We start from the raw sequence: 26,595 nt of genomic DNA, 5'->3' as shown, positions 1-26,595 counted from the left end.
AGCAGCCCAGCCTGGAAGGGCAGGAAAGTCAGAGAACGCCTTGCAGAGGAAGCGGCGCCTTATTAACTAGGACATGAAGGATACATCGCATATCAAAGAGGAAGGGGAAAAAGTGTTCAAGGCTATGTTCCAAGGCCCGAAGCGGTTGGAGGAATGGAGTCTTTGAGGATCGGAAAAGTTGGGCGTGTTTGAATAGGAGAGCTCAGACAGGAAGAGTAGGAAGTAAACAAGGAGGAGGAAATGAGGATGCTTCTCAGGATGCTGACTGGAGCAACTGGGTCACTGGCAGTCCCATTTACTGAGATGAGGAGCCTGGGAGAAGTGGGTTTGAGGAGGGTGGGGTGGCAACAACTCAAGTTTTTAATCCGCCACTAACTCCATAACATGGGAATGATTTTTTTTTTAATGTCTTTGAAGGATGTCAAAAGCTAATGGAAATTTGAAAAGTTAATTAGCAGCTGTAAGTAATTTCGTTACTGTAGGCTATCGTGACATCCTGCAAATGTACTCGGACCTCTTAGGTTCTGCCGATTTTATTTTTCATCCAGTAACTAGTTCTTAGTTTTGATACTTAGCATCATCTTAGTGCTTAAAATTGACCAGTTTTGTGCCTGAAGATTAGGTATCCGTGAGTGAAGCAGTCTAGTGACTTGATTGAAGGTTGTATTCTGGCTTATCCAACAGTCCTGCGCCCTCTTCCTTAAATTTCCTGTGCCCTGATGGGAGTTTTTATTCTAATGTTGCATAGACTCATTCTACAGAGCATATATATATATTTTTTAGATGACTAAAGAAAGGCAGAATTGGTAAGTATGATTGGACAGTCTGTAGGCAGGTGTATGCTGTTACAGAATTTTAAGAGGTACAGGCCTCAGTCGAGGAAAGTTGCTGCATGGTGAACGTTGTGCTCTTTGATGATGCTATCCTCCAGAACATATGGGGAACAAATGTGATTGTGGGGTCAAGGAACTGAGCTTCCTCCTAACCATCCCCCCAGCCACCGCCTTTCCTCATGCCCCTCATAGGCCTGAAATAGCCAACAGTGAGCCTTGTCAATTACTCCTCGTTAACTGGAGAGCAACCCAGCAACTAGGGAGCATCCCAGCTTACGTGACCCCTTTTTTGTCTCTGGCAGGAATTTAGATAATGGGCTGTGTGCAATGTAAGGATAAAGAAGCAACAAAACTGACGGAGGAGAGGGACGGCAGCCTGAACCAGAGCTCCGGGTACCGCTATGGCACAGACCCCACCCCTCAGCACTACCCCAGCTTCGGTGTGACCTCCATCCCCAACTACAACAACTTCCACGCAGCCGGGGGCCAAGGACTCACTGTCTTTGGAGGTGTGAACTCTTCGTCTCATACGGGGACCTTGCGTACGAGAGGAGGAACAGGTAAGCCCCCGAAGTCACGGAGTGTGGAGAGGGGGCAGCCGCCCTTAACTCTTTTGGCAATTGAACATCTGGGTTCCCATCACTTCCCTTTGACTAGGGGTTTCACATGTAAGTTTCTAATATGTCTCCTCTACTAGATGAGGGGCTGTAAGAAAAGCCAGAGCTTGATGTACAAACAAAATGCTTGGCTACAGGGTTGCAAGGTGCCCCAAGTTGCTGCTCTGAGGATTCTGTATGGGTTAGTGAGCTACAACTTTCTACTGAGGCACTGTAGGTTAATGACTCTCAGCCTCGCCTGGCTGGTTGGCACAGAAGAACTAGGGCAGCCTTTTCAAAACACGGATGCCTGAGCCATGTCCCAATCTTTTGAACTAGAGGCTCCAGGACTGGGTCTGGGTGTGTGTATTTTGAGTTCTCTAGATATTAATGTACTCCCTCTTCCCACCCACTTCTTCCTAATCCTCAGCCTGCCTTTCTCTTTTTTTTTTTTTTTTTTTTTTTTTTTTTTAAGTTTCCTTGTCTTTCATACCACAAGGCTATATTTTGCTGCCATGTGTATTTGCTGACTTAGCTAATACTTTGTAAAATATCTGGCATGCATTCTCAGACATATGTTTTCCAAAATATTTGTAAGTTATCTCATGCATCCTTAGTCGTCCAAATTTTCTCTGAGTATGTGAACCATGGTAACTAGATATTTGACATTATTTGTTCCAAAATTATTTTGTTTATTGCAAAAGTTTGAAAGAACACAGCATCTCTCAGCTCATCTGGCAGCAGATGTCTTATATAAAAGTTTTAAAGAATGCGGTGTCTTTCTACCCATCTGGCAGCAGGTACCTTTTCACCTTGGGAGGAGGCACTACTAAGGCATTAGCAAGTATTTTTTCCCTCTGCACCAAACACACATCAGTGTAGTTGTATCAAAAGGCCTGACCCTGAGCCTTTGGACATTATCTACTTCTCTTCTGCTAGCCTAGCACGCTCTGCCCAGTAGAAGTGTTTATGTTCACTCTCATGCTGTGGTGACTCTAGCTTTCCTTTCAACCCAGGCCTTGCATGGGTTGAATACAAGCTAAGTATCTTTACCCATCCCTCCCACCTTCCAAAGGCACCTGGAAAGGAGAGATGCAGACAGGCAGTCTAAAGCCATCTGTCTTCTGGGGATGCAGGAGAAAAAAAAGAGGCGAAAACACACCCAACGCAACCCCCATCGTCGTGCCTACTGTGAGAAGCACAGGGGCTTTGCCAGCCTAGACTGTTAATTCTGCTGACACAGCCATTATCCTTGTTCATTCATTCATGAGTGCTGGATATGGACCCCTGTGTCTGCAGGTATCATTCATTAAAGTCACTAGAGAGGGCCACTTGTGTTGAGCATGTGGGTCTTCACTACAGTCAGGAGCAGTCTTCGTCTAAGAGGCTACCTGATCCCTTATAACATTTGAAAGTTAAAACACAGTACCCCCAAATGTTGGCAGATTTTTCTGCCTTGAATTATTTGGTTTTAATATATATGCATGTCCTTTCTCCCAACGCTGCCTTCAGTCCTGTAGGGCCAAGAACAATGTCTGTGTTTCTCTGTAACCTCCTTTGATTCTCCCCTCGGTTCCTGGAACATGAAACAGAAAAGCCCTCAGTGAGAACTTGTCAGCTGATGCAAGGAGATAGTGGCGTGCTGGTCTTCATGTGCCTTGCCTTCCATACAGTGGAGCTGGCTTGTCTTCATTTTTAAGTTGTTTTTAAAGAAGGGAATCTGGTCATGGAGTGTTAAATAAGAATAGGCATGACCTTACAGGCACCCACATTTTTGTTTTAAGCCAATCTCTTTTCTTACCTTCCAAAGAAACCTAAGGAAAGAAAGACAGTTGCCAAGTGAGCCTTGCTTTGCGTGGTCAGACCTCTGAATGCTAACTCTCCTGAGGAAAGTCCCACTTGGGATGGGGCAGAAAGACAAGCCCCACTCCTCTCTGTGGTCCTTGAATAGTGCCATGACACATTTCTTCCCTTGGAACTACTTACACAGCAAACTGGCAGCTTGGTAAAAAAGTGGGCTCTGGCCAGGTGCAGTAGCTCACGCCTGTAATCCCAGCACTTTGGGAGGCCGAGGTGGGTGGATCACTTGAGGTCAGGAGTTTGAGACCAGCCTGGCCAACATGGCGAAACCCTGTCTCTACTAAAAATACAAAAAATTAGCCAGGCGTGGTGGCAGGTGCCTGTAATCCCAGCTACTCGGGAGGCTGAGGCAGGAGAAGTGCTTGAACCCAGGAGGCGGAGGTTGCGGTGAGCTGAGATCATGCCACTGCACTCTAGCCTGGGCGACGGGAGTGAAACTCCGTCTCAAAAAAAAAAATTTAACTCTCTTGATCATATAGATATCTTTTTTCAATCTGTATAGAAGATCTTTCATCATAATTTTTTTATAATTTAATGGCTATCTACTATGTGATGTTTAAATATATTTTTTTTATGTACAGAGGTTATGTTTCCCAAATCTTACCCAGACGAGTATGGCACTTAGTTAGACATTTCTAGCAGCAGATTTCCCCTCCCCTCTAACCGAACTATCACATTTCTGTCTTAACTAATGCAAAAATATCAAGTAGTGAGAGACCCAGGTTTATAACTGCTAGGTATACAGAGGCTGCTGCATTCAGTCTGGACTTTCACAAAGCAGTAATATTCCAGGGAGCATATAACCAGTGATACCACAACTTTTAAAAACTAAAACAGAAACACATTTGTCTTATGACTGTGTAATTTTCACTAGAATCTACACTTCCCAGAGCAGCAAGGACTTTGGAAACTATGAAATGTCACTGACATTTATCATCAAATACAAGCATAAAATGTAAGAACTAAAAAATACTCAAAAGAAATAACTGCTTAGCCCTAGCTCCTGAGCTAGGAGGATTTGGTCTGTGGAAACAGGGAGGGCCAGCAACCTGTTCCAGCACAAAAGAAAATAGACTGTGAGGTAGATAACTGATCATATACAGCTGACCAGACAAGTACACAGTTTTGGAAGACAACTTAATTTACCATTGCTTTTAAGACATATGCAATTGCCTTAATAAAAGAGCTTTAATAACAGTGAATTATCTTATATGTACTAAAGTAGAAATAGCTGTGTATTTATGAATCAGGAATTTCATAGTTTCAAAATTGGTTTTCTTTACACTCGAACACTTGTAGTGACGACGTAAAGTGTGGCACCGCTTGCATCCAAATCTTCCTTCATGCTTCTTTGTTTGTGTGTGTCCATACATCAATTAAAATTATAAAACCTAAATTTACAGTTTCTGTGGGTCTGGAATCTGCGAATGCTTAGCTGGGTCCTTCGGAATCTCTCACAGGCTGTAATCAAGGTGTGTTGGCTGGACTACAGTCATCTCACAGTTTAGCTGAGAATTATCTGCTTCCAAACTCATGTAGTGCTGGCAAGATTTGGTGCCTCGCTGGCTGTTGGCCAAAGGCTACCTTCAGTTCTTGGTCACGTGGGCCTCGCCAGCATGGCGCCTTGCTTCATCAAAGTACACAAGCTGAAGTGACAATAGAGAGAGTCTGCTAGAAAGGCAGAAGTCACTGTCTTTTGAAGCCTAGTCACTTAAGGGACTGCACATTCTGTTGAGTAGAAGCAAGTCATTAGATCCAGCCTACACTCAAGGGGAGGGGCTTGCACGAGACATGAATCCTAAGAGGCAGGAATCACTGGGGACTGTGTTAGAATTATGCCTATTGGGTTGAGCATGGTAGGTCACACCTGTAATCCTAGCACTTTGGGAGGCCAAGGCAGGAGGATCGCTTGCGCCCAGGAGTTCGAGACCAGCCTGGGCAACATAGTGAGACCCCCGTCTCTATTAAAAAATATATATATATGCCTAATTATGTGGAGGAAATCCTAGGCCAAATGACACTGGATAGTCTCTGCTGCTGCTAGCAAACTTCTGCAAAGCAGGAACGGCCTCTCTAGAGAGTCAGCCAGATGAGAGGGCATAGGGTGGATGTGAGGAAGAGTGAGTGCTACAAGACAGTGTGAGGAGAGGTGAGTTCAAGGTAGGAGGAGGACAAGGGAGAGGGTTCCATTTTCAGCAGTGGGGCTGAGCAGCACAAGACTGCAAACCCAACTGCAGATGCCGAGAGCAGTACATCCTCTAATTGGGGTGAATATTACAGAAAGAGTCTTCTCTAAATGTCCCCAAGCTGCAGGAGGTGTTTCCTATTACATTCTATATTACTGTTTTACCAGGAGAAAGCGCGGTCCATTTTACCCAGAACCTAACATAGGCTCCAAGTGGAGGAGAAGACGTGACCAGCAAAGGATGTCAGTAACTGCCGCAGAGCCCTGCAAACCTGAACCCTGATGCTGACGCTGCCCTTTTATTTGGGACGTGATTTTAATATCTCCCTGCTCCTCAGCACTCATTCAAAGCTATTACAGAAAGAAGCCCTTCAGCTGCAGGTTTTTATCAGCTCCAGTAAGGCTTCCCTACAAAGACCAAGGCATAAACACAGCCCTGTGACTGTGGTTTTGACACATTAATTACAGCACCTCATCACGTTATTAGTGCTGACTAGATGTAGATTGTGAGAATGAGATTTTAGTGAAGATTTAATTTCTTGGAATTAATTTCCCCTTATGTAATAATCTCCCTTCTTGTGAATTTTGTTTTGGCAGGAGTGACACTGTTTGTGGCCCTTTATGACTATGAAGCACGGACGGAAGATGACCTGAGTTTTCACAAAGGAGAAAAATTTCAAATATTGAACAGCTCGTAAGTTTGGAGAGGGAGGAGAAGCATGTATACCTTTCAGGTTGGGAAGGGGTCTTGTATTTCTGGTCTGCACTTCTTCAGATGTCTGAAATCCTAAAAGAACAGTCGCTAAATTCACTAGTTTACAACAATATACTTTGAGAAAAAGAAGAGTCAGTGACACAGTGCAGTATTTTATGGCACTGTGTGTCCAAGGAGATTTTTGGGGAGTACCGAAAATACTAGCACAGTCCATGTTTATTGGTTTTGGTTTAGGTTTAAAGGTTGTAAAATCACCAGCATCACTCTCCATAGCCCTAAGTGTTTCTACAAACCTACAGTTTCAAGTGATTGGCACAAGCCTTGGCTACCCACGTTTCATGCTCTCTGCCTTGAGATTTTCTTCACATTTCATATGTTACACCAGCTAAGCCCTCACTTGAGGCTTGCAACAAGTTCTTCATTTTATAAACTGCTAAACATTTCATTGGTGAAGCCCATGGAGGTGTTTCACTGTAATGAAAATTTGGGAGTGACTGGAATCTTTTGGAGCCAGAAGAAGTGATTTCACCCACTCATGAATGAATATGCTGCATGGTTGTTTAACATTGGCCAGGAGGAACAACAGTTAAACAGGCAGTAGGGGGATTTCAAGAGTGAGGACCACTCACTTTTCAAATCCTGCTTTCAATACCTCCATAAGAAGAGTAAACATGGATCAGATTTTCTTATGGTTTATAAATACTTCCTCTGTTAGATTGAGGCAGTGTGCGCAGATGAGGCCCTTCAGAAAAAATCCAGGCTCTCAAGAAAGTGTCCGGTGGTTCCACATCGGCAAGCCAGGCATCTCCAGCGTCCCTGTGAGTGCCCCCAGTGGTTGGGAAAGAGTGGCACGCAGGGGCTGAGGGGCACACCGGGAAGTTCTATGCCACCAAGTCTGGTTGCTTCTCCTCTGCTCTCTGAGCAAACCAGATTCCATGTTGGCAGAAGGACTTGGAGCGAGGCTCCTCAGCTTTCCCAGAAGGATGTGCCAAAGGGAGTAAGACGCAGCTCTGGTCACACTGCACATCCCAGGAAAGAGGAGTGCTGATTGCCACAGGGACCTCCTTCAGGCCTGAAAACTGCCTCCTTGGAAAGCCCAGCCTTCCCTGGAATGCCCCCTGGCTCACAGAACCATGCACTGAGGATATGCCGCCTTTCAACAGCAAGAACTGAATACCGCTATAAAGGGCTGATGAGTCTCTTCCAGACATCAGAAGGCACAATCTACATAGCCACAGGGTTTTCAAACATAGATTAGGATTGTCATCATTAACAAAGATGTGGGGTGGGTTTTTTTAGCTCTTTATTGGAATACATGCAGAATAGTGCATATATCAAAAGTGTCCACAGTGACAGTGCACAGCAGTGTGAACGTACTTACTGCCACTCCACTGTACACTGAAAAATGAGGAAAATGATACATTTTATGTTGCCTGGATTTTACTACAATTTTCAAAAAGTGTACAGTTTGCTGAATTTTCACAAGCTGAACATGCCTGTGCAGCCACCACCCAGGTCAAGAATAGTGTCACCTACCCCCCAGGCGTCATCCTCCTGTAGCCACAGGAAGTTTTTTTAAAAAATAATAAACAGCTGTCATTCACTGAAGGCTCCTGAAGTACCAGCCATGTGCTAAGTTACAAACGTTCTCATGCATTTTTCCACAACTGTCTGAGGTATGCATCGACGTCATCGTTTGACATCTGAGGAGCCAGAGGCCCAGATTAGGAAACTGCCCCAGAGCACGGAGCTGGCAGGTGGCAGAGCCCAGGGCGAGGTGCAGGGAGGCATCCTGAGAACAGTGTCAGGTTTGATCTGGGAAAGGCCCAGGTACTCTATCAAAGGGGAGGGGACCCTTCAAGTGACAGGAAGGTTTGGAGAGTTGGCCGGGGCTGGGGAAGAGAGGAGCGGGCTTTGATCCTCTCTGGGTATACCTCCTTGCTGTTATTTTGCTGCTTGTTGGAGTCCATTAACTTTGAATTCTGAAGTCCCCCGCCCCTTAGCCTCCCCTACATGCCAAGGTTGATTAGAAATTTCAAGACTATTTGTAAACTTTCAACTGCAAGAACCACGGAATAGTAGGAGCACAGACCCAGCTCTCGAGAGGCTTTGTCCACACTGCATGTGCGTCTGTGCATCAGGCTGGAGGGCGTTGGAAAGTTAGTCCCTGCCAATGTCAATCCCATGGCTTCTTCCTTTGTTAATCTGGAAAGGATCTGCAATGTCACCAAATTGAAATTTTAGAGAAACACTTAAGGAGGATCCAATCTGTCTCAATCTCTATTTTGTGACTTCCATGCACGGCCTTTGATATTTACAGAGTCCTTTGAGCCTCCAACCCTGTTCTTGTAGAGGAAAATATTACAAAGGTTCTCTTCCTCTTAATGTTCTTCCTTTCTGCCAATGGAATTCCATATCAGTGGAATTTTAAAATGCCCTTTCTCAAGGTTATAGAAAAGAAAAATAAGGTTTGTGTAACACGACAATATCCTGAAGTCCAGGGTAATAACAGGGAAGAGAAAATCGTGAAGGAAAAACAAAGCAATAATACGGAAGCAGATGGCATGTGGCTCCTCCCCTCCCCCATTCTCTCCCGCCTCTGGCTCTGGTCCTCAGAGGAGAGGGAGGAATGGGGCTCTGTTCTGCCAGGGCAGCTGCCACACCTCCTAGTGTGTGTCCTCCCACTCCCTTCCCTGGTGGGAGCCCTGGTGGCATTGGAGGCCACAGGGCTGGCTTTGTTAAAGTACAGCATACCCCATGGGATGTGCGTGTATGTATGTACCCAGCGGCGGTGTTCCTGCTGCCCAGCAAGGGGCAAAGGTGCTTCATTGACCTGTTGTAAGAGCTCAGTGTCATGTATTAGGACATTATTAAATTTGAACCCATTTTGCAAAATATTTAAGTTCATCCATTGTATTCCCTGTTTTCACATTTTAAGACTAGTCATTTACCATCTAGGAACAGTGACTCTATAAATGTAATACATGTTTTACACAGAGTGGAGTAGTGGTCACAGCTGCGGGCAGGTTTTTTTTTTCTATTGTGATAAAAAAAAAAAAAAAAAATCCTGGTTTAGAGCCCCACCCAAGCATTTGATAAAACTGTTACTGACATACTCTCTAAAAATCAGATGGGTAGTGACTACATTTACAAAGAATCCAGCATTTATAATAAAAACGCTACGCTACTGAGCAGATCAAGGCTGACTTCTGTTGGCAAATAACTGCTCCCTGGCTCCAAGGCTCTAGGGCTGCCAGCTCCTGGGCCCACAAGCCTGTGAGCAACTTTGGGGTTTGGGGGTAGGCTCTTTTCTTGGTGTGGAGTGTGGTGGGGGCACAGAATCTTTTAACAAGTCTTTAAATCAGAGGAACAGAGAGAGCTGTTATAAAACCTTAAAAGCCATTCGAAACCAGCGCCAGGCTTTAAATCATATATTTGAATTAGAGCAAGATGACAAAGAATATCTCACCAAGTGTAAATTAAAGAAGAATCTGAACTATAAGAACAGTTTAAAGAAATACAGCTTTAACAATGCTAATTACCCACAGTAACTCAACAAATAAAAGATAACATAGTAGAGATCCTATTTTCCTAAACCAACATGAATATAGAGTATGTCTATTTATAGGTGAGTTGGTGCTTCTAGGGTATCAAAAAGATGACTTACTCATTTGCTCAGAGGCTCTTGATGAATATTTTGGGTCTGTACCAGCCTCTCTGGGCTCAACATGTGAGGTTCACTACATAATAAACATTGAATCTTTGTCACCTTATGTCTCCTTTGATGAAGAAGATGACCCTGGAAAGCCTAGAAAAAGAGAAATCAAGGATTTTATCTTTCTCGTGAGTAGCTGAAACCCCTTGTGAGATTAACAGGGTCAAGTGAGAAAATCATGAATTCTTGATTCATGACTTTAGAATGAGCTGATGATTGCATTCTGATCTGTGCTACACTATTTAGGTGCCTAGACCAAAATGAGATAGTTAATGCTAGATTTGAATTGGAAATGACTTCATTAATGCCAGATCACCTGAATAAGGCTGGTCTTGTCCCAGCCTGCAGCGAAATGTATTGGCTTCCCGCCCCCATTGACATCCTCAGATACCCTAAAATTGATGCTAGCCATTTTTTTTCTTAATTTAATTCAATTAGAACTAACTTGATGAAGGTTATCTTGCATTAAAAAACAATAAGCCTCTGCTACAAGCACTTAATTTTTTCCTCGCCATTTTGGAGCATTTCCCAGGCTGGGCGAGAGAGGGTGGAGGGGGAAGAGCGGGGTATTGTTACTTTTTATGATTAAATGTCTCCATCTAGTGGAACTTCAGAGCAATAAATGCTGTCAATATATTAAAGTGAAGATTATGTCTCCGAAGCCATTTCCTTAAACACATACAGTGTTTAAAGAAAAAAATAAACTTCCACATATGTTCTTAGATGATATCCTTACAACTGTATGTATTCCTTTTGGAAGGCATAGAAGTGAGACCAGTACAAACTGTTAAGATATTAACATTTTTAATGTCATGATTTGAACCTGAGAGGGGTGCTTACAGTAGGGGAGCAGCACAGTGCAGATCCCACCCAGTTGGTAACGATCTAACTCTTAAGTTGGGCAGTGGGTTCACGGGGTTCGTATATGCTGTACCTATGTTCTTCAGTGTGTGTAAATATTTCCTAACAAAGATCTAGACATGAACTAAATTTAAGATTATGAATAAATCTAGACATGAACTAAATTTTATGAATAAAGAACTTTCTGAATATGAGTACTGTACTTTTGGTGGATTTGTAATAGGGTAAAAAAGAGAGATTAGGAAACTAATGGAAACATAAGGTTTTAAAAACCTGTGCCAGCATCTTGGGTTTTTTGTGGGCTATTCTATTCCTTATGCCACCAAACACTTTCCCACAACATCACCCACAGCACACGCTGGCTTGTCACCTTTATTCTCTTGCTCTGTTAAATCCTATCTGGAGGCATTGCTCACTGCTCACCTTGCTCAGAGTCCAGCTTTAGAGAGCGGCCTCTGGAATAAGGCTTGCATTTCATGTGGAGGCTGGTTTTTCTGTACCTGATTAAATCCGTCTGGGGAGCATCTTTACCATGGCCAAAAGCCAACACATTTTTTTGTGTAGCTGAAAGCTTTGACACAGAACCCAGCCAAAAAAACGAGTTTTTAAAAAAATGCCTGGAGTTTCGCTTGCTGCCTCCAAGGACCAAAAACGGAGGAAGAGAAGGTGCCAAGCCCCAGGAGATCAGATTTGCTGGGAGGTCTGATTTGCTCGAGGGCAATCATGTCCTTGACTGCAGGCTGGTGGAAGGTTCTGCAGATACTCAATGGATGTCAGAGCCACAGCGCCACATCCATTGCCTCTCCGATGTTAATGGGATGAGGTACACACTCCATTCCTGCTCTTTATCACAGGTAGCCCTGTGTGAATCTAAACAGATGAACTTGAACTGCTTAATGTACTCACTGGCTTTAAGATGAAAGTAGCTACAGGCTCCCCTTTCACCTCCTCTGAGAGCTCCCCAGGTTGATACCACACTGCCGTGCTGTGGCATGGAGCCTAAGGCAGTGCAAAGTGGCATGACTAAAAATCTCACTCCCTTGCCGAGTTTCTGTGCTTCCCGTGTGCGAGCACACGCAGCCATACCCACCCTCCCCACTTGCCCATCAGCCTCAGGCCAGTGCTCTGGACATTTGATGGAATCACCTCAGATTGAAAATGCCTGGGGAAGGCGAGCCTACTCTAGTCTTCGTCATTCTACCTGTAGAGAGGTGTCTCCTCATTTTTTTGAGAGCAAGCCAGGCACGTGTTTAGAGCATGCCTTCATCCCTCACCAGACCTCCTAACCTCCCAGTGTTAGGATGTTAACATTTTTAATGTCATGATTTGAACCTGAAAGAGAGAGGTGCTTACAATAGGGGAGCAGCACCGTGCAGCTCAGATTGGCCTCAGACCTCCTAACAAGCTTCCCTTCCCAGATGATGTGCAGCTAACATGTTTTACTTAATTCGGCTGAGGCCGGGTTCCTTTTCCCTCTGTCCAAGTTGAGAACACTAACCAAGCAAAATACCCCCTACCAAGGGAGACCTCTCATGGCCAGGGTCCCACATTCTTAATTCACGAATAAGACAAGAGACAACCATGGGTTCATCTCATGGCTGACTCGAACTGGAACCTTCTGACCTTCATGTGGGGGCTATGTTGGAATTCAAGGTAAAGGAATAGATGGGAGAAATCAGGTGGCAGGATAATGAGGTGACAGTTACACATTTCAGACCACAGTGAGTCTGTAACTGCAAGCTGTTGAAATGGTCAACATATTTTCTTTTTTCTTTTTTCTTTACAGGGAAGGAGATTGGTGGGAAGCCCGCTCCTTGACAACTGGAGAGACAGGTTACATTCCCAGCAATTATGTGGCTCCAGTGGACTCTATCCAGGCAGAAGAGTATGTTTCGTTTTATTTTCACTTAACTACTTGATTTTAAAAGTTGGTTGCCACAATAGAATGCCATTAACATTGGGCAGGAGGGGGAAGAAATTCACAGTAGTGATTAAAGCTTGAGTTTTTCAGGCTTTCTGCCCTGGTTTTTATGTGCTGTGTAATACTTGCACTGTTATTAACTTAATGTTTTTCTTGAAGCCTGCTCACTTATTTTGAAAGAAAACTTTCTATCAATATCCTAAATGAAAACCCAGTATAACTTGTCATAGATTAAAAGTAGCCATAAAAATATGAAATGCTAGCTAGATCATATATTTATTATTGCCGACCCAAGTTTCTAAGCCCGCAGTCTGCTCCCTCTGTTGGGGAGAGAGAGGAGAGAGTAGCAAGTAATTGCCAAAGATTAACCTAAGATTATTCTCCTAAGCATGATCAGAAATATTAAAACAGTGCTGAAAAGACATCTCCTATGCCCGGTAAAAGTGACTCATATACAGTGTGTCCTCCCAACTTGGGAAATACTACAGTGATTTGGAACCTCAGTTGGCTTCTTTGATAGTAAATAGTGACGAGCAGTTATTTGGCGCAACTATTCAACTGGTAGCAGTTTAGGAAGGTGTTCAGTAGGCTGAAGGGATCTAGAGGGATAACCTTTCTCCCTTCTCCTGACCCGTGGGATTAATGGGCACTCCCAAGGGGAAGAACTGCCAGTGGCTGTTTGCCAGCTCTGACTTCTGAACTGAGGGAAGGAGAGACGGAGCCATGATTTCCCAAATGCAGGAACTTGGCCTCCTCCTGACACCTTGGGTCTCACCTCTCTAGAAAGAGAGTTGAGAAAAGTCAGTCACCAAGCCCAACTTTTGGCTCCGATATTTAATTTCACCATGGATTTGTTTAAACAGCGCAAGGCAGATTAGACTCCACACCCTAGCCAAATCCCCAGTTGGATTGTTCTCTTCTTTAATTCCCTTGTATTTCCTCTAAGAGGATCTGTTTTGTTTCTCACTCTCAAATACTCAGTGGTTCTTAGTTATTTTTTTCTCCCAGTGACTGTGTTTCATCATCAGTGAATCAAGATATTTGTCTTTAATTTGTATTTTAGGGCAGATTTGCAAAAATCTTTGTGTTCTTCCAGAATAAAAAGTACCACCAAAATGTAGCATTACCCTGATTTAACTGGGAATTTGTCAGCTATATATTTAAGTTATTTTTATAATGGTCAACTTTTTAAATATTTTGTTTTTAAACAGTATTATTTTTTAAAATAATGCCTTTGGTTTTACATGTGTAATTAACTATTATTATCTTAAAATACTATTGTTTTGGGTAATCCATTGTTCTACAATTCTTTTTTCACCACCGTTTTACACAGCATTCTAATTGGGTTATGGGTACAAACCCAGAAAGCCATTTCTCACAAATAATTGGCGTAATAGTCTTTACACCACCTAGTGCTAGATTAAGGATTGTTGCACATTTTGGTGTTTCTAAAAGTCACTGAGGAGCTAACACGCCGTGTCTCTTTTCTTCAGTGAAGCTTAATTCACAAAAGAATTTGACAGTGAACTCATAATACCTATATTCAAGCATAATGAATTGAAATTTCATTTTAGAATCTGGATTCTTTCACAGTTAAATATTCTAAAAATGGTTCCCACACACACATTCCAATTGAATGCTCCAGCATTCTCCCTTGGGTTTGGGGAGCACCTGCTGCTCATTCAGCACCTAGTGCTGAAGTAGTAAGTAACTGCCAGGCTTGGTTAAGGCTTGAGAATGCAGGGGGAGGATATAAGGCAAATAACAAAAGTCTTGAGGTGACTTAGTGTGATGCCTCCTAAAGTGGCACAGAGTATCATTAGTTTGTTCAGGGATAATATATTGAAATATCTGCAACACCAAGTCATTTTAAGAGCATGCTTATTGACTGAGCACAGATCTCAAAGGTGTACAGTAACCAGTCCTTACAGTTGTGCCAAGGAAAAGATGTACAGGGCCAACCGTGATGGCTCCCTCCTGTAATCCCAGCACTTGGGAGGCCAAGGCGAGAGGATCAGTTGAGCCCGGGAGTTTGAGACTATCCTGGGCAACATAGGGAGACAATCTGACTCTGTCCCCCGGCTAGAGTGCAGTGGCCCTGTCTCGGTTCACTGCAACCTCCACATCCCTGGTTCAAGCAATTCTCATGCCCCAGCCTCCCAAATAGCTGAGATTACAGGCACATGCCACCATGCCCAGCTAATTGTTTATATTTTAGTTAGAGTTGGGGTTTCACCATGTTGGCCAGGCTGGTTTCGAACTCCTGACCTCAGGTGATCTGCCTGCCTCAGCCTCCCGAAGTGCTGGAATTACAAGCATGAACCACCACTCCCAGCCTCTACAAAAAAATTTTTTTTAATTAGCTGGTGTGATGATGTGCACCTGTAGTCCCAGGAGGCTGAGGTTGGAAGATTGCTTGAGCCTGGGGAGGTCGAGGCTGCAGTGAGCTGTGGTTATGCCACTGCACTCCAGCCTGGGTGACAGAGTGAGACCCTGTCTCAAGAGAAAAACAGAAAAAGAGGAAGAAGAAGATGATGATGTACACAGATCACAATCCAGGTGCTGGCAAATGCCTTTACTTATCCAAGTCCTCACACCTGGGGGAAAACAAAATACAAATAAGTACTCACGGGCATTTTTCTCAGAATTCTTATAGGTAGAAAGTTACTGAAAATACTATTCCTTTATTCATATCATATCTATCTATTCTGACTTTTTTTAATGCTTGTTAATTATCTTCGTATACACTGAGGCTGTGTTTTGTTATTTCCCAGCAGTTAATAATGCTCAGATATCAAGAGATTCAAGAGTTTTGTTTTTTTGTTTGTTTTTGAGACAGAGCCTCACTCTGTCACCCAGGCTGGAGTGCAGTGGCACGATCTTGGCTCACTGCAACCTCCACCTCCCAGGTTCAAGTGATCCTCCTGCCTCAGCCTCCCAAGTAGCTGGTGTTACAGGCGCATACCACCACGCCCAGCTAATTTTTTGCATTTTTAGTGGAGATGGAGTTTCACAGTGTTAGCCAGGATTGTCTCCATCTCCTGACCTCATGATCCACCCGCCTTGGCCTCCCAAACTGCTGGGATTACAGGTGTAAGCCACCATGCCTGGCCTTTTTTTTTTTTTTTTTTTTTTTTGAGACACAGCCTTGTTCTGTCACCCGGCTGGAGTACAATGGCACGATCTCAGCTCACTGCAACCTGGGTCTCCCAGGTTCAAGCAATTCTCCTGCCTCAGCTTCCCGAGTACCTGGAATTACAGGTGCCCACCACCACACCTAGCTAATTTTTGTATTTTTAGTGGAGATGAGGTTTCACCATGTTGGCCAGGCTGGTCTCAAACTCCTGACCTCAGGTGATCCACCCGCCTCGGCCTCCCAAAGTGCTGGGATTACAGGCATGAGCCACCGTGCCCAGACTAGAGTCTTTTAAATAAGTGTGGGAAGGGTCTCATGCAGTTGCCATTTCACATCAAGGTCTTAGATTTCTGGGTTTTTTGCATACAGATGGCGATTTTAACACAAACCATTTCTGGTCATGTCTGGAGGGGAGGAAAACAACCCACAATTCAAATCTGATCTTTTTTAAAGAGTGAAAGAGATGAATTAGGGATAGAATCCAGGATAGATTGGAAAGGAACTGAATTAAGCTAGAAAAAATACGTACAGGGAAAGGCTAAGGACTAAATCGGAGGTGAGGGGAATTCATGGGCAAAAAAAAAGCCTGTGCTGTTGCATTTTGTAAATGACTATTACGAAGTATTTTCTTTCCTTGATCTCATTTAAAGGTGGTACTTTGGAAAACTTGGCCGAAAAGATGCTGAGCGACAGCTATTGTCCTTTGGAAACCCAAGAGGTACCTTTCTTATCCGCGAGAGTGAAACCACCAAAGGTAAGATAACGAGTTGAAGAAGTTGGCTTGTCATTCAAATCTGTGGATTAGTCAGAGGGGATGAAAGGCTTATCTCTAATGTACAGGGATTTTAAAATGGCACATATCCTCCCTGCCTTGTGAGTGGAGTCCTGTTTTCAGTCTTGCCTCCAGGCTCTAGAACTGCAGACAGCACCAAAAGAACTACAGAGGCTCCAAATCAAGACCTTCCTCCTGAAACGGGCTGGGGGCAGCTTCACTGCTCCGGGCACACAAGATCATAGAATTTTCAGAAGTCCTTTAGAATTTCGATTTTCTGAAACTCTTAGTTCCTCAGGTGCCAGTCATACAGGTTGTTTTTGCTTTCCTTTTGTTTTTTAAATAACTCAGGACTTCACTTCTCTTCCTCCAACTGTTGGACTTTTCATTATTCAACAACTCATTACAGCCCACAAGAGGAGATAGGTCAAGGAAGAAGAGAGTAGTGGCCTCTAGCTTAATCCACCATATTATCTGTTCCTGTGGAAAGTGTTGTAAAACAGAAGCTTGGAGCTCACTTCTAGAGAAACAAGCCTTAGATTTCTTTTACATATGCTGCTGCTACCTCCCAGTATGCCCCTGGGTAGAGAAGACAGGGGAAGCAAACTCAGCCGTGCATCGTGGTCCTTCTCTCTATCCTGGAGGGAAGGCGTGTCGGAATTGAGTCTACGCTGTATTATACAACAAGGGTGACTGAACAGTGTGTTTAAGAAAAATATCCAGGAAGCTTTCAGTCTCAAGGGCAGAATTATTTTACTGCTAATATCTTCTGACATTTGCAGGACATCAAGAAGCATCTTCTTCCTGTTACTGAGTGGAGATGCTGTGTGTGTGTGTACATGTGTGTGTATATCCTTGGTAATTATTAATCAGAGTCAAGAAAATGAGGCCTAAAAAGCAAGCTAATAGTCTAAATGACTGGAGCTGCTAATGCTTTGCTTGTTTACCAGGTGCCTATTCACTTTCCATCCGCGATTGGGATGATATGAAAGGAGACCACGTCAAACATTATAAAATTCGCAAACTTGACAACGGTGGATACTACATTACCACCCGGGCCCAGTTTGAAACCCTTCAGCAGCTTGTACAACATTACTCAGGTAACCTGAATTCTAACTGCCTACTAACCATGTGGATGCTGGAGGGAGTGGATAGGCCCAGAGCAGGAAAGTGGAAAGGGGTAAAACTAATTATGTACAAAATCACTCCTAGAATATGTTTTCTTTGCCAGCCCTTAATGGTGGGACTTGGCTGAATAGGTTCTATTGCTGTTGTTCTACTGTAGTTGTTATTATTAGTTCCACATGTTTGTCCAAAGATCCTATAATATTTTTGTTTCCCAAGTAGAAAGCAGTAGGTTAAATTGTAAAAGTTGTCTTTTCATCTTCGTCCTAAAATACTTCAAGTTGTCTTTTCCCATTCCCCCCATGTTGCATATGAGGAAGGAGTCTCCCGGAGGGCGCTTACATGGGGACTCCTACAAGGAATACTGTGTTTCCACCATCACTTTACGCTCAGCACTGTTGCAGGAATAGCTGCACGTACATTTCATTCTCATGCAAGCCATTTATCATGTTTCCCACCAATACTGCTGTTTCCTAACTAGACTTAGACTTACACAACCCACAGCTCTTAGATCTATTATGTCTTCTTGTGTTAAATTAAACTTTAAAACACACATCAGTCTCTGTCCTAACACCCAGATATCACCATTATTTTGTTGTTTCTGAAAACATATAAATATTAGGTGTGCAGTTTATACATTTTATCAAAGACTGTGGTTTTATGTGCAATTGTTAAAATGATTGCTTTCTTTCCTAGATTAGCAAGTATTATATACCACTATATAATACATGTTCACATGTGCCTATAGATATAGGTGCACGTGTACAGACACATGTCTATATCCTATTAAGCCTAGAGGTTTTTTTTTTCGTGTGACCCATTTCTCCATTTTCTATTGTTCTCCAGGACAAAGGCAAGACTCAAAAGATAGTATATGATTTTCCTCTACTATTGCTCTGTGCACAATCATTGAAATATGTATGTATAATTTTTGGCATGAAAAAGCAATCTTTCAAAAATGACAATAAGAAATGTCTGTTGATCCCTGGCACTAATGAACAATAGAACATACTCACAGCACCTGCAGTACTAGTTGATTATGGCATTGGCTAACTTGGTTTATGTGGATTCTAATGAAACATTTGGGAGAAACGGAACAGAATATCTCCCTGAGCTTAAGTGATATACTCAAAATGCCTGCATGTTGTAAGGATTTTTCAAACGCTGAAATATATTTCATTACAGCCAAACATCAGCAGGATCCCCAGGGTTTGGATCATTTGAAAATACTGTGTTTGAAAGGGCACCTTAATAACATTGTAGAGCTGGAAGGAAGGAGGAGATGTGAACAATAGACACTTTTTTTAATCTCGGGGAAAAAAATCCGTCTCACGTTAGACTTGTTTTTATATTGGCTTTCCCTCTTCCCTCTTTCTCTCTCACACAATAAAATGCCTTTGAAATATTGACACATAAATAATTTCCTACCTAAACATCTCAGAGCCTGATTCCATCAAAAAGAAAGGAGTAAAAAGCAAGTTACAGCCCAGCAGCACATCTGCTTTCCCTGGTTCTGGGGCTGCCGGGAGGGAGCGGGAGGGAGCGGGGGTCTGTCCGCCTCCCAGGGCAGGCTCTGTCAGCTTTTGTCACTCCCTGATTTCTTATTCTTTGTTACCTTTTTTCGCCTGACTGATTTTTACTTGGCATTTAAGTTCTCCTTAGCACTGCCAGACTCTAAAAGGTTATATTCTTTTTAAAAAAGAAGAGAAAGAAAGAAAGAAGACAAAGAGAAAAAAAACCTCCGAGTGATAACTACTTTTTCCCTTCTTTTTTTTTTTATAAAGAATACATTTTTTCATGTCTTGAATTTCTGTGAATTTTAGTTTCCATTCTTTCTCCTTTCAAACCAGACACCTAAATTATACATTGAAGACTGTTAAAAGGTGGTTTTTTTTTTTTTTTAAATGGAAAATATCAAAGCAGCAGCCCAGGAGTATCTGACTTGGTGGAATGGAATCAGTTAGAAAGCCAAAGAAATCACTAAAATAAGTGACTTCTTTTTTTTCCCCCATCACTTATAATCTTCAGCCTTACTAGTTTATGACAGTTTAATGTTCTGTAGAAGAATCCTCCACTAAAGTTATAATTTTAAATATAGTCATGTAGACAGATCCCTAATCCCCTGGGTAATCTAGATCCTAAAGGTGGGGAGGAACAGTCATGTTGACATTCTTTAATCCAAAACCACTTTTTGAAATTAGTAAGGATGTTTTCAGCATTCCCAAAAACATGTTATGAGCACATTGAGCTGAAAACGTTTTTCTTACTCAGTGAGTACAGAAACCAAAGCAGCCTGTGTGTATATCTATGTACAGACTGTATCGTACCTGGGCTTATGGAGTAGTCTAAATTTAAAACGTCCTCTATTCTACCTCCAATGAAAATGTTTCTGTGTGTGGCGTCTGATCTTCCACCGTGTGTGTGGTCATCTGCTGGTGTAGCGCTGTGTGCTGCTGGTGTTCCACGATGTGTGTGGTCGTCTGCTGGTGTAGCACTGTTTGAGGAGCACTGTGCGCCGCTCGTGTGGGTTTACACTTAGGAGTGTTGTCATTACATGTGTTCTGCTCTTCTCTCCCTCTCCTGCCCCTGCCCTGCTCCATCAGAGAGAGCTGCAGGTCTCTGCTGCCGCCTAGTAGTTCCCTGTCACAAAGGGATGCCAAGGCTTACCGATCTGTCTGTCAAAACCAAAGATGTCTGGGAAATCCCTCGAGAATCCCTGCAGTTGATCAAGAGACTGGGAAATGGGCAGTTTGGGGAAGTATGGATGGGTATGCTGAGACTCAATTACTCTATTATTAGCTTCCCCGTTTGGGAAATCCCAAACACCAAAGATGGAAGGTGAAAAATAAAGACTGTGTGACCGGGAAGAAAGTTTTAATTCCTAATAGTGGGGAATAATAATTTCAATTTTGGTTTTAACATTCTGGAATTTCTAAAAAAAAGATAGTAAGTGGGCAAAACTGGCAAATGGCTCAAGTTGTACTATTACATGACTCTCAATTCATAAACCAGCAAATGGTCCAAGGAATGTTCCAGCTGCCATAAAATGTCTTGCCCTTCATTTCCAAAAGTAAATATTTGTTAAGTGTCGTCCTAACGGGCAAGTCACCTTCCATCTTTCCTAGTGCATGCGTAATTATGGATTATAAGGACTGTGTTTTCTTTATTAATTCCCTTTCCTGTAGAGAAAGCTGATGGTTTGTGTTTTAACTTAACTGTGATTGCATCAAGTTGTACCCCACAAACTTCTGGATTGGCTAAAGATGCTTGGGAAGTTGCACGTCGTTCGTTGTGTCTGGAGAAGAAGCTGGGTCAGGGGTGTTTCGCTGAAGTGTGGCTTGGTAAGGCAGAGGGCACATTTTGTTTTGGCTGCATCTCAAAGCCAATTAAAAGGATGGTTTTGAACAAAAATGCACACACAGCCATTGGGACAAAGACACTTTACCTGGATAACTAGACAGGCACAGACCATCCAGATTTTCAGAATATGCTGATACCTTGCTGTGCTCATCTGTCCTACTTCACGTGGTTAATTAAGGCACCCGCAGAACAGGAAACCAGTACACTACGAATCTGGTGTTTCCTCTTCCTAAGAAATGGGAAGGTAAGATACTGTATATGGGCAGCCATAAGAAAGACCATGGGCATTTTGCTCAATGGGCCTGGGTTTGAATCCTTACTAGCTAATTAACCATAAATAAGGGCATATTTAACTCCTTTAAGCCTCAGTTTTTTCTTCTGTAAAATTAGAATGATACTTTTTTGTTGTTGTTGAGACGGAGTCTTGCTCTGTCGCTAGGCTGGAGTGCAGTGGCATGATATCAGCTCACTGCAACCTCCGCCTCCCAGGTTCAAGTAATTCTCCTGCCTCAGCCTCCCAAGCAGCTGGGATTACAGGTGCCTGCCACCACGCCCAGCTAATTTTTTGTATTTTTAGTAGAGGCGGGATTTCACCATGTTGGCCAGGATGGTCTCGATCTCCTGACCTGGTGATCTGCCCGCCTCGTCCTCCCAAAGTGCTGGGATTACAGGCGTGAGCCACCATGCCCGCCCAGAATATACTTATTTTATAGGATTATTTTTAGGATTACATGGGTTAATATGTTTAAAGTCCCTTGCGGCTAGTAGATACTCAGTAGACATACATACTTCTCTTTATTTGATTGTCATTGATAAGGCTGGCTACACTGGGCCTTTGTAATTTCTTTTATAGCCCTTTTGGGTCAATTGCAGCTTTGCTTAGAAACAATTCATGGATTTAGGCCCCACTCGAAAACCTGTTTCAGTGAAACGATATTGATACTTATGGCATCCTCCATCTTCCTTCCTCAGAACTCATTCAAAACAGTATTGATCAGTACCCTTTGCTATGTGTGGGTACAGATCTTTAGGTGTAGTCTGCATTAAAAGAGTTAATACAGGTGGCCGGGCGCAGTGGCTCACGCCTGTAATCCCAGCACTTTAGGAGGCCAAGGCAGGCGGATCACCTGAGGTCAGGAGTTCGAGACCAACCTGACCAACATGGAGAAACCCTGCCTCTACTAAAAATACAAAATTAGCTGGGCATGGTCGCACATGCCTGTAATCCCAGCTACTCGGGAGGCTGAGGCAGGAGAATCGCTTGAACCCGGGAGGCAGAGGTTACGGTGAGTAGAGATCGTGCCATTGCACTCCAGCCTGGGCAATAAAAGCAAAACTCCGTCTCAAGAAAAAAAAAAAAAAAAAAAACATATAGCCCAGCAAGTAATAAGTACCACAAAGATATATGTAGGTAGGTAGGTGGATAAATAGGTAATAGACAGACATACACATATATATGTATGAGTTAGCTAGTTTAATAAATCCACATTATTGTGTCCATCTCTCTCTGGACTTTATCTCAAGTATCATAAAATATATGACCTCCTTCTTCTTCATTCACCCTCTAATAATAGAGGATTTTAGTCAAATTACTCACACAATCACAGAGAATTAGACCCTGTAAGAAAATTTGTTTTCAAATTTTACAGATATCAACTTTAAATCATGACATATCCTGTTCACATTTTGTTTTCCAATAAACACAAGATGACATGCCCAGCAGAATTGGGATGGGTGTCTATGCAATTAATGAGGTTTGCATTACAGAGGAAGATTTTAATGTATTTAAAATTTTGGGTGCTGAGTCTTAAATAGCAAAGATCACCTATAAATCACCAAATTTCCCATGAATGCTTAGTGGGCAGATATTTTATGAAGTTTAAATGAACTTTTCTTTAAGCCACTTGTTTTTTCATAATTTATATTTTGTAGGTTGCATGTTGTAATTGTATGAACATGTCTTTAACAGGATAATAAGAACTCCAATTTACAGAATCCTTAAATTCCAAAGTCAGTTATATTAAATATAAAAATCTTAATTTAAAGCAGTCTTCTTTTTCAAATAGAAAATAATCTAAATTAGCAGGTTGTTTCCCCTTTATACAGTTATTCCTCAGCATCACAGGTCTAATAATGGAATACACATAGAACCTAGGTGTGGGTTTGTTTTTTTAATGCTGGGCTGAAAGAGACCCAAAAGATAATCCAATTCCATTCCTGTATTTTACAGATGAGGTTAACTGATGACAATCATAATCCAGGCCTTGCCTTCAGATTTGCTAGGTTTTCTTTAACATGCTAAATTTAAATATCTCTGTTCCCTCTCAGCTGCTGTTTAATTTCCCCTGTCTACCTACCTGATAGAAGCCATTGTTCTTGTGGCTAGCCATCAGTAAAGCTGAGGAATTTGCCTTACCTGGTTGAAGTATTGGCAAGCAGACTGTGAGCTCCTTGCCAGTGCTTATCAGCACGCTCGGCACACCTGTACAAGGACTCAGTCAAGTAACTTGTCCATTGCAGACATTGAAAGTCTAAAGGTAATTTCCAGACATCCTCATGTGGTGCCATATTTTTAAATGGCACACCCCATAAACTTAAATAATCTAATTTCTTCCATGCCCACTGTACTCCCTAAGGGACAGCTATTAGATGGCCAGGCCTGTTCCAAGCCCTGGACTTTCATCACTGTAAACAGCAGTCCAGAACTTTTGGTATAAATGTGTAATCATATGACTGCACCAAAAAAAGCCAGAGTGGTATATATCAAAATTTTAAAACATTTTAATGAATTATAAATCTTAATATAGCCATCCTTGCCATCCCCACAAAGAAACACATTTTTTCTGTTAAAATACTTGACAGAGTCCTTGCAATTGAATGTCTTTGTTCAACAAAAACTGTATTAAGTGTTTTAAATTTAAAATCTAATTTTATGCAAATAGCTGGTGGTCAAAACCCTCTTTTTCCATCAAAAGAAGATCTTTGGTTTGACTTCATGTTCTGGGATGTTTGTAGGTACCTGGAATGGAAACACAAAAGTAGCCATAAAGACTCTTAAACCAGGCACAATGTCCCCCGAATCATTCCTTGAGGAAGCGCAGATCATGAAGAAGCTGAAGCACGACAAGCTGGTCCAGCTCTACGCAGTGGTGTCTGAGGAGCCCATCTACATCGTCACCGAGTATATGAATAAAGGTTGGGCAAAGCCTCTCCTGTCTCCAGCATACAGTGCCTTAGAGGTTGTTTGGGGGAGAGAAATGGAGGCTTCCTACTTGCTTCTTTTCTAGTTTCTGCCTGAGTCAAGTATTCCCATTAGGAACCACCAGTTATGCCCTCATTAATGAAAACATTTTTAAAACAGACTAACCTTGAGTTTGCCCCGCCCCAAATCCTTATGAAATGCCAAATACCTTTTACATGTTATGTGTGTCAGAAATTCAAGCTCCTCTCCATAATTAAAACATTCCTTTTTCATATCAGGTGGTACAGAGGGTTATGATAGTTTGCTGTTATTTTGAATGTAGTAGCTTTTGTTGCATTTCCTTTTGGCAGGGCTAAACAATTAATATGAGACACTGCTTCTCTAAGCTAAGTTTAGTCTCCATCATTTGAACATCTTATTTTTTTCCAGCTCTCTTCTTAGTCAGATGATGAAATTACATGCTTTCAGAGACCACATTTATTCTCACATTCTCTCCCCCACAACCCCTCTGTCTTTCTAATCAAACCAGCATTGTTGGGGATAAGACCAGAGATCATTTTGTTTTGGAAAAATAGATGAACCAAACAAGAAACAGTCTTGAAAGGCAATACATTGTACATCAGAGGATACCAGTGTAATTTTTCTTTTCCATGTACTTGCTTTTAAAATATAATGGAAATTTTTTTCTGGCAAACTGTTTTTTGTCCTTTGTATCCAGGGTTATTTTGTAAATAACTTTGTGATTAAAGCATAAAATATCACTGATGACCATCAGAAGCCTCCACCTTCTGCAAATGATTATCCCTGCCTTGTTGTGTTATAATAGTGGCTCTGAAGCTTCCAGTTTTGTTTCAGATGTCTGATTTAAGGCTTGGCTGGCTATGATCTAATTAAGGGGAACCATCTGCCCCGCCCATATTCTTCAGATTGTCTTTTCTTGATTCAAAATCTGTAAATAAGCTAAGCTACTGAGTCTCAGACTTTACCTTGTATTATTAGAATCACCTGTAGGGCTTCTTAAAACCCAAGTTTCTGGACCCAACCTTCAAAGTTTCTGATTTCCTCGATCGGGGATGGGACCTGAGAATTTGCATATCTAACAAGTTCCCTTATGTTGTTGTAGCTGCTAGTCCCAAGACCACAGCTTTGGACCACTCAGCTGGGCTGTATTTTCCCCACATCCATTCTTTGTGCAGGGGTGATTGGGGAATGGGATTGAAGAGGTGCAGTTCTTCATAGGTTCCTCTTTATGACATAAAGGGAGATTGAGTCCCATTTCTTCTAGTTTTATCAAATATTTATTGTTATTCCTAGAAATGGAATTAATGCTGTTTGTTTTTAAAAGGTAAAACTGTTACTTCTCCATGCATATACTTTTTTCTATCCTGCTTTTTAATATAAATCTTTTCCCCCCCATGGATGGCATTATTCCATTTGACTACCTTATTACTTTTAATAAGAAAACCAAATACAACTCTCCATTGGGAATTATCTTTCAAAGTAAATTGAAATGATTTTATGTTTTTTTCATAGGAAGTTTACTGGATTTCTTAAAAGATGGAGAAGGAAGAGCTCTGAAATTACCAAATCTTGTGGACATGGCAGCACAGGTAAGCCCTGCAGGGTAACTTGATGTGCCATAGGTTTAATGACGTGTAAGTACATTGGGTCATGGTGTAACATGTCCTGTTCCCTGGGTTCCCACAGGTGGCTGCAGGAATGGCTTACATCGAGCGCATGAATTATATCCATAGAGATCTGCGATCAGCAAACATTCTAGTGGGGAATGGACTCATATGCAAGATTGCTGATTTCGGATTGGCCCGATTGATCGAAGACAATGAGTACACAGCAAGACAAGGTGGGCACTTGAATGACAATGGCTCGTGATCACAGCCATGAGAACAGTCACTTACCGCACGGCCCTTCCTTCCTCCTTACCTTCCCTTCCTTCAGAAAATACCTGAAATGTCATTCGTCAGCTGGGTTTGGACTCCTTGATCTGGCAGGAATTTGACAGCTCTGCAGGTGGGAGACTGTTGTGGGCTGAGTGGAGGAATGAGATATTGGTTTTTGGTGGGTAGGTGGGTGGGTATTGGTATTTGCTGCTGTGGTCCTGTTGGCTCATGCTGGTCTCCTCACAGCATCTAGGCCTAGGATACTCTGCTTTTGGAGAAAGAAGGCTGGGGAAAGCCAAGGGATCGTCAAGTTTTAGTTCATCGTTCAATCAGTCTGTGTCCCAGCAGAAAGCAGAAGGCATGTTCAAATTAGAGAAGTTAAGAAATGAGTTTTTTACAAAGGTATAGGCAGGGTT

General features: G+C 42.4%; 1 protein-coding gene across 8 annotated transcripts in view; it reads left to right on the top strand.

Moving 5' to 3' along the window:
* Positions 1-26,595, top strand: part of FYN (FYN proto-oncogene, Src family tyrosine kinase) — a 207,483-nt gene that overhangs the window by 148,157 nt on the left and 32,731 nt on the right. For 6 of the 8 annotated variants that reach the window (XM_008007307.3, XM_038001005.2, XM_073022418.1 and 3 more), the window contains 9 exons: positions 1,136-1,393; positions 6,072-6,168; positions 12,552-12,650; positions 16,473-16,576; positions 17,545-17,694; positions 20,323-20,487; positions 24,095-24,274; positions 25,815-25,891; positions 25,989-26,142. In XM_008007307.3, the coding sequence (XP_008005498.1) occupies positions 1,147-1,393; positions 6,072-6,168; positions 12,552-12,650; positions 16,473-16,576; positions 17,545-17,694; positions 20,323-20,487; positions 24,095-24,274; positions 25,815-25,891; positions 25,989-26,142 (1,273 nt within the window). In that variant the 5' untranslated portion in view covers positions 1,136-1,146. Of the gene's footprint in view, positions 1-1,135; positions 1,394-6,071; positions 6,169-12,551; positions 12,651-16,472; positions 16,577-17,544; positions 17,695-20,322; positions 20,488-20,904; positions 21,061-24,094; positions 24,275-25,814; positions 25,892-25,988; positions 26,143-26,595 lie in introns of all 8 variants that reach the window. The other 2 variants (XM_008007311.3, XM_073022420.1) reach the window with 2 other exon arrangements.

This window comes from Chlorocebus sabaeus, chromosome 13 (genome assembly GCF_047675955.1).
Source record: "Chlorocebus sabaeus isolate Y175 chromosome 13, mChlSab1.0.hap1, whole genome shotgun sequence".
NCBI classification, from domain to species: Eukaryota; Metazoa; Chordata; class Mammalia; order Primates; family Cercopithecidae; genus Chlorocebus; species Chlorocebus sabaeus.
Note: the sequence above shows the minus strand (reverse complement) of the source record. Positions and strands in the feature narration are given on the sequence as shown.